Raw genomic sequence first — 8,733 nt, forward strand, 5'->3', positions numbered from 1 at the left:
ATATCTAAAGTTGAACTGCTAAGACGAAGTTCTGTTAGGATGAACGATCTTATTGGAAATTGATAATTTTGGTTTTGGTCGGTTGGATTTTAGAGTATCAGTCGGGCCATACTATAAGAATAACGATTTGCAATCCAACGCCATACCATTAAATGTCAGTTTTGGCTTTGTTTCGGTATATTTCGGTTGGTTTCATTCGGATTATCAATCTGTGTCACTTTTGTGCAGCGGTAGCTCCCACTGGAGGGACTAGGGAGTCACCAAACGACGCCATGGTTTGGCGTATCGGGTAGCGGTATCGTATCAGCCCTCGCAGATGCAAATATGATACCGTGATATCAGTGATACAAGCTGAAACTATAAATCACTGTCTAACCTAGATATTGTCGTCTTACACATATCTTATAGCTTTGCATATATTATAGATTTTAATATACTTTCAAGCACAATAAATAAGTTAACTGTAAAGTTGATTGTGCTATTTGATTCGAAAAATATCATAATTTAAATAAATTAGTACATTGAATATGATTAAGCGTATTTCATTTTCTCCACTATTTATAACAATAATGTGAAAATATAATTAAGTTCGAGTTAACTTCTTCTCCAAAATTTTGATAACTATTAAATGATTGGCATTGTTTTTCTAGTTGATATCTTGTTTATAGAGGTTATGTGTAGGAACTAGATGAATCTTCATATGATCTCGTGTATCACGACATTCATGCATTGGACATTGCAATTGTTGATAGACTCTCCACTCTTATAAGAGATTGAAACCTGGATGACATTAAATGCATTCGCTCGCTTAAATTTTCTAATCTCGAATTATATTCATCACATGATTACTCAGATTGTGTATCATCTTAACTATATCAAAGTTTTAGCTGATAAAGCTAACCAGTCACACTGTGAAAGATATGGATCTTGTTGTCTACCAAAAATATCGTGATCTCGAATGCTAATAGGATTGTCGGATATTTTTATCTTACAAGATGACCATTTCTATCATTATAACCTTGTCACCCTCCAACCCCACTTTCGTTATCATTTCTTTCAAATGTATATTTGCTCCGAACCGAGTGTCTATTGGCACAACACTAAAAAATTTGATAGAGAAAAATCCAATGTGACTGTTGGAACAATAATAATCTATTTTTTCTTTAAATTGGTGTAAAAATTTGAGCATGCCTTAAACGTTTATATGTATTTTCAAACTAGTATTAGTCAGTATAAACAGATACCGATTGATACAACACAAATGCAGTTTATATTGGCAGGTACATAACTGGTATATGGGACGCAAATAAATCAATAATTTTGGATTAGTACAGATACATATGCGATACGTTTTTTTTTATTCGGTCAATAATCGGTCTATTATGAGCAAAAAATGTAACCAACAAGATTACAAAAGGGAAAAAAACGGTTTAATCCAAAACCCCGTCAAAAAGTATGGGTTAGTCCATCCCGAGTTAACTAGGTACAATTTAGTCCAAAAGTTATTTAAAATATGGAAAATACACATATAGCCTTTTTGATTTGCAATTTAGTCCAAATATTTACAATTTAGTCCAAAGTGACTCATGATGATGTCAACAATTTTAAATAATATAAAAATAATTGAAAAACAATTTATCTTTTAAATCGTTTGTCCAAAATTCGCAAACTTTATATATTTGGTAGGCTCTTTCCGAGAGCTAGAAAAATAGTACCCATATGCCTATATAATTCTCATTTTTTTAAGAATCTTAGTTTACACTAGTGTACAAACATGTACACATTTTAAAAAATCCAGAAAATCCAAAGACAAGACAAGACAAGGTGCACCAGTTTGTTCACCACATACAACTTGAATTGTCCACCTAAGTACCACTAACGCTCTTTCTGAGACCTGCAAAAAGAGTACCCATATGACTATAATTTTCATTTTTAAGAAATTAATTTTGTTTATCCTATCTACTGTCTACAAAAAAGTAAACATGCACTACATTTACATAAGCTTATGGAGTCATTTTTTCACATGCACTACTTTGTACACACCTACAAAAAATGAGAATTACATTTTATAACCACAAAAACCTATTTTTTCATGAGAATTACATTCATACACCAACATCATGAGAATTACATTCATACACCAACGTGTTCACCCTTGCGAAACATGCCTAAAATCGATCCTTCATAACCACACACAAACCTATTTTTTCATGGAAAATACACTGGTGCACCAATGTGTACACACTTGCAAAACATGCACAAAACCGATCATTCATACCCACACACAAACCTATTTTTTATGGGAATTCCAGTTGTGCACCAATATGTACACCCTCGTAAAATATGTAGGAAAACGATCTTTCATAACCACACACAAACTTACTTTTTCATGGGAATTACACAGGTGCACCAATACGTACACCGCTTCAAAACATGCATAAAGTCGATCTTGACAACCACACATAAACCTATTTTTTCATGGGAATTACAAGGTGCACCAATTTGTACACCCCTACAAAACATGCACAAAACCGATCGTTCAACCACATACAAACCTATTTCTTTTATAGAAAATATACAGGTGCACCAATAAGTGTACCACTGCAAAACATGCATAAAAACGATCATTCATAACCACACACAAACTTATTTTTCATGGAACATACATTGATGCACCAATGTGTACACCCCTACAAAACATGCATAAAATGGATATTCATAAACCTATTTTTTTCATGGGAATCATATAGGTGCACAATATGTACACCTCTGCAAAACATGCATAAATTCGATCATTCATAACCACACACAAACCTATTTTTTATGGAAATTACACAGGTGCACCAATATGTACACCCCTAGAAAACATGCATAAAATCGATCATTCATAACAACAAACAAACCTACTTTTTCATGGAAAATACACTGGTGCATCAATATGTATATTGGTGCACCAGTATGTACATACATTACGCAATACATGCCAAATGCGTTTAACTAAGCCATTTGATGTTTGTGAGTCCTTAAATTTAATACATATAAATTCATTGTATGCATAGCAAAGGACAAACAAGCAAGCTACACATTGTAGTTTTGAGGCTATACTGAAAACCTAATTATCACAATCATGTTATCAGCTGAGAACAACATTAAGATAAGAATCAGAATGGGAACCAAGTATACCTTTCACCGTGTTTCAACATCTTGGGTTGTAAGCATAAGGTGAGGTCACTTCCAAAGGCAAATGTGGTCGCAACATCCTTTAACATCTTCAACTCATCCTCTGAGTTAAACAGTGAGGCAACTCATCCTATGAGCTTATTCCATTCATGTAATTAAGATCAGACGAACAACATCAAAATGAAATGCTAGTTAAGAAGATATATTATATAGAAGATCAAAAACTTATGCACAGACCTCGCCAGCTCTGACCAAGAGATATGAACCGACTTCAATGTCAGGCAGAGCGATTTAAAATCAACATGTGCATACAATTATGTACACGTTAACAATGAGAAGGTGTAAAACTATGTGTACATTAAAAATCAACATGTGTACAATTATGTACACATTAACGATCAAGAGGCCTACAATTATGTGCACAAATACGATCAACAAGGGTACAATTATGTGCACAGATACGATCAACGAGTGTAAAATTATGTGCACATTAAAAATCAACATGTGTGCAATTATGTACACACTAATAATCAACATTCGTACAACTATAAAATATTAAGTCGGTATAAATATTTTCAAAAAAATCAAAAGATATCATATAAATGGATAGAACTACTCACAAAAATAATGTAAGATAAGTAAGCTCGACATTTAGGTTATGACACCAAATTTAACAGCTGATTTCAAATTGGGAAAATTTTAATATGAAGTAAGTATTTTTGATTAAGAATTTGTAGTAACAATGTACCCTAAACATCAAAATTACTGACCCTACCATCTCGTTTTAGTGCCATTTCTCTTCAATGGTTAATGTGTATGGGATTAGTGGGTGCTAGAGAAGTTGTTCTAGATTTAGTAACTATATGTGATTAAAACTAAACATATCCATATAGTTATACAAACAAGTAAAGCAGTGTTTACCCGTAAAGATGTGGCGACACCTTCATTCATTTTCATGCAAAACTTTATCAGTCCATTCTTGAGTGGGAGGTTTGTCAACACATATCCTGTACACATACAAAAAAAAAAACTAAATTAGATGCATCTCTTGGGTTGGAGGTTGCAATTTCGCATGCTACCTAATGAACTATCTTAAACTTTGATGACACGCTAACCACGACTACCTGATTGATCAAGGATGTGACATAACAGTTTGTAGAGTATATATAATACGGGCCGGCCAACCTTAACAAAGAGTGAGCCATGAAATCATTTTTTATTTCTATGTATGGTATTAGAATTTGTATAAGAAGTGTTTAAAGATAGTGTTCTACAATGAAAAAAGAGTACATGAAAAGAAGTGTGAAAGTGGTTCACATCATGCTCTTAACTTTTATGTTAACCCACTTGAGTGGCAAACAAAGAAGTAGAACTGACTCGACTTGACAAATTAGCAGTTTCTAATGTCCAGAAATGAAAGGTTTGCATGTTGAATACCATGAAATCAGTCTATAAGATCATTCAATACTAACCAAATTATATGGGGGATAATATCCAAACTCCTTTCTATGGCGATGTATAGAATCATTAGCTACCCCTATAAATGACGTTTTCTGGAAATGATAGGTGTACAATTATGTACACGTCAAGAATGAACAGGTGTACAACTATGTCCACATTAACAACTCGATAACAAAAGGTGATTGTTGAAGTTCAACCGCTATATAATTTGAGAAAATGAAAAAACAAGGAACAAGGAAACAAACATACACAACCATATACAAATTATAAACTTGCAAAAAAAAAAAAAAAATTGCTTCTGAATGGGAGAACAGGAGCATACAATGTCACTCAACACCATTCCTAAACAACAGTTCATGACTAAATTGTTCAACAATGTGTTTTGATATTCTAGTACTCATGACTAAATTTATCAAAAAATAGTGAGTAATCAGCAACAAACTAAAAAGAAACCCCACCACTTGAAAAGTGTATATTCAAAACGAAATTAAAGTTGATCATTATCACTTCCACTGTTAAAACTATCATATAATCATCTTTACCATTTTTTAATTTTTTTACTGTTCTATATCACTTTTCAAAGATCTGTGTCACTACGACACCTATTAAAAAACATGTGATTCAATGGCAAATGGGAGAATATGAGGTATAAAATTCGAAAGTAAAGTTGCAGGCCCAATCCAAGATAGAATCAATGGGTGACAATAAATACCAGTCAATGGCAAATGGGAGAATATGAGGTATAAAATTTCACCCGGTTGTTATATCGCTAATCAAATGCTAAATTTCCTCATTGAATGCAATCATTAAATGTTGCTACTATTACCTTATGAAGAGGATCAAATTGGAATATTTTGGAACAGAGAGAAGTTATATGAAGACTAGTATTTGCTTCTCCATGCATTCTGTTCAGTGACCCCGTTAACCACTAAAAGAGCTCTCTCTTGAATCTTTGAATTTCTTCAAATTCGTTACCAAAATCATTGAAAAGTATCTTTTTCTGCTTCAAGCATCTATAAAACCTAGGGAGAAGAAATTAAATGAAAATGACTTAAAAACATCTAAATAACAAAAAATTAGGGCATAATTATATGAACAAACAAGCGAAAAAAGTGGATTACTTGAGTCAATCTCTCCATTTTTCAAGAATTCTGTTGATAAGCTTTTCCGTCTTTTGAGATCTTGCTACAAAAGTTTCAGCTTCTTTCATTACTAAACCGTCTTTATTTTTCCTCCTCTTCTGCCATCTAGCCCCTAAAAGTAAGATCTAGAATAAGCAAAACAAACTAAGATTCTTCCTCAACAAATCGTTAAAGACGAGAAGTAGAGAGATATGAGAAAATATTTGATCATTATCATTTCTAATCACAAATCAAACATCCAGAATCGTTAAGAAATCGAATGACATACAAAATCGAATGAGAAATAAATGAATAAAGAGTAATCAAAGTTGAAATACTAACCTGAAATCTAATAGATGAAATGAAAATTGATTCTTCTCATATAGAGGTTCTGAATCTCCCATTATTGATGTAGAGATCTGTTGTGGAGAAATGGAATGAAAAACTGGTTTGCGAACAAATCAAGATACGATTTCTGTGTGTGGGGTTATTTTAGTCAGCGAAAAAATGCAATTTGGACTGAATCGTTAACATTTGGACCAACTCGTTATAGATTTGGCAAATTAGGACCTCCCAGTACAATTTTTTTTACTCGGTCAACTTAAAAATAAAATAAAAAGCAAAATTGTACAGGGACTAGGCTATATTAGCGCTAAGTCGTTAGGCTGCACGCCAATAAGACCTATTTGAAACGAAAATAAACCTCTCCAGGCCATTCAACAGACTGAATGAAACCTGGCCTATCCTCATAAAACTCATAAATTTCCTCAGCCAACAAACATGCTTGTTTGGTTGAGGCATCAGCTGAAAAATTAGCCTCTCTGTAGCTATGAACATAGCTAGGACCTCCCAGTACAAAAGGGCAACCTATGAGCAAAAAACGTAACCAACAAGATGCCATACGACACGACACGACAGATTTTGACATGTATCGCCAGATAGGGCAACCTATGAGCAAGGCAGACGGCAGTGAAATACGCTCATTTGCTGGGGATCCATTTGAAGAAGCAAAAACCAATAATACCCCAGGTAACTTTTCCTTGGCCCTTTGTTATGACTTCCCTGGTTCCCTCCTTTCTGCTGCCAGTAATTTTTATTTTTTCTCTTGCTTAGCTTTGCAAACCAGAAACCCTAACCACCACCTCTCAGTTTCAACCTTCGTGCTTGCGACTATCAGATCCGCATGTAGCAGGTGAGTCCTCATCAATTCTAGAGTTTAGTTCTTCAATTTCATTTGTAAGTCCTCAAGATTCCATTCCTTTTTACAGCTTCATTTTCTGAAGAATCTCATTTCTTTTGATTTACTCTTTCTAATTGATCCAATTGAATAAACCCAATCTTTCAGAACAGAACACTTCGAATCTTCTTTAAATTCATATCTGTTATTACAATTCATTAAATCCTAAAATGTCATTCGACGAAGAGGAAGCATTTGAACACACCCTATTGGTTGTTCGTGAAGTATCTGTATACAAAATCCCTCCTAGAAGTACTAGTGGAGGATATAAATGTGGTGAATGGTTACAATCAGATAAGATCTGGACAGGTCGTCTTCGTGTAGTTTCATGTAAAGAAAGATGTGAGATTCGTCTTGAAGATCCTAATTCAGGAGAACTTTTTGCTGCTTGCTTTGTTCTACCTGGTCAAAGAGAAAATTCAGTTGAAACTGTTCTTGATTCGTCACGTTACTTTGTTTTAAAGATTGAAGATGGAAGTGGGAAACATGCTTTTGTCGGGTTAGGATTTACCGAAAGAAATGAAGCATTTGATTTCAATGTTGCACTTTCCGATCATGAGAAGTATGTTAAGAGAGATACTGATAAGGAAGAAGGTGAATCTAGTGATGATCATATTGATATTCATCCTGCTGTGAATCATAGATTGAAGGAAGGTGAAACCATTCGGATAAATGTTAAGAACAAACCTGCTAGTGGAACTGGCATGCTTTCGGCTGCTGGGTTGTCTGGTGGTGGTTCTGCTGCCATTGCAAAGCCTAAACCTCTTGGCCTTGCACCACCACCTACTGGAGCTGGAAAGATTAGGTCACCACTTCCACCGCCACCTAATGATCCTGTTGCTGCTCGCTTAACTTCTGGCGGTGCTGTACTCAAGAGTCCTAAGCCTGCTGCTGATCCTCTATCTGATCTTTCTCAAGTCAGAAGACACCTTCCTTCGCCAACTGGTACTGAATCCACAAAGAACTCTGCAGCCGGATGGGCGGCATTTTAGATCCGTAAGTTGAGTTACATTTTTCAAACTGTTATCCTTGTGTTTGTTATCTCTTTTCATTTAGGGAAAACTGAAGGAAGAAAAATAATATCTAGGTTATCAGTTCAACAACAACAAAAAAAAATGTAGGCTATCATAAATTTGAGTTTTCTCTTTGCTGTTTCTTTTTTCAACAGATGCTTCAAGAAATGTGCTGATTGTACTTCTTAATGTGAATTTAGATGCCTTATTATCACATTGAGGAGATATATCCAAGCCTTTTACAGGTTTATTAGTTGTTCGTGTTTCATCGCATCGCACAGAGCTAAGGTGTCTGATTGGTGGCTAGTTGTTATTCTACCAACTTATATGAGTCTTTAGTTCCATATTCAATAAAATTTTATTTTCTTGTTCAAAACAAAAAGAAACTAGAAAACTTACTACATTTAGAGAAAATTGTTGTGTGGCATCATCAAATTTCATCCTAGTTATTTTATTGCACAAGAAAGGGCTTGTTTAAAAGAAAATACTGCATTATGGGAGAATGTGTAAGCCTTTGTGCGAGTTAAGACCGAGTCATGATCTGCCTCAAGAAAAAACCTAGTGGAACTGTAATCTGCCTCCATATGAAGTTTTGTTCTTTCCTTTTGGTTCTAAGTAAATTTTAAACTACATAAAGGTAGGCCGAATCGAAGTAAGGATCTGCTCGCGAGGTGTTTGTGCCTGGCATAGTCAAGCTTTAAGCTTGTGCTGCTTTTTTTAT

General features: G+C 34.5%; 1 protein-coding gene across 2 annotated transcripts; it reads left to right on the forward strand.

Annotated features, from left to right (window-relative positions):
* The first annotated feature begins 6,370 nt into the window (after positions 1-6,370).
* Positions 6,371-8,447, forward strand: LOC113318491 (uncharacterized protein At1g03900-like). 2 transcript variants are annotated; one of them, XM_026566657.1, is made up of 2 exons: positions 6,371-6,954; positions 7,108-8,447. In XM_026566657.1, exon 2 carries the CDS (start codon positions 7,170-7,172, stop codon positions 7,989-7,991), a length of 822 nt encoding a protein of 273 aa, XP_026422442.1. In that variant the 5' UTR covers positions 6,371-6,954; positions 7,108-7,169; the 3' UTR covers positions 7,992-8,447. The 2 variants fall into 2 exon arrangements, with proteins under 2 accessions (XP_026422442.1, XP_026422441.1); XM_026566656.1 differs by having other exon boundaries at positions 6,374-7,995; positions 8,168-8,447.
* Positions 8,448-8,733: the final 286 nt, after the last annotated feature.

Source organism: Papaver somniferum, chromosome 10 (genome assembly GCF_003573695.1).
Source record: "Papaver somniferum cultivar HN1 chromosome 10, ASM357369v1, whole genome shotgun sequence".
NCBI classification, from domain to species: Eukaryota; Viridiplantae; Streptophyta; class Magnoliopsida; order Ranunculales; family Papaveraceae; genus Papaver; species Papaver somniferum.

Coding starts and splice junctions, on each gene's coding strand:
- LOC113318491 (XM_026566657.1), top strand. CDS start 7,170: ATGTCATTCGACGAAGAGGAAGCATTTGAACACACCCTATTGGTTGTT.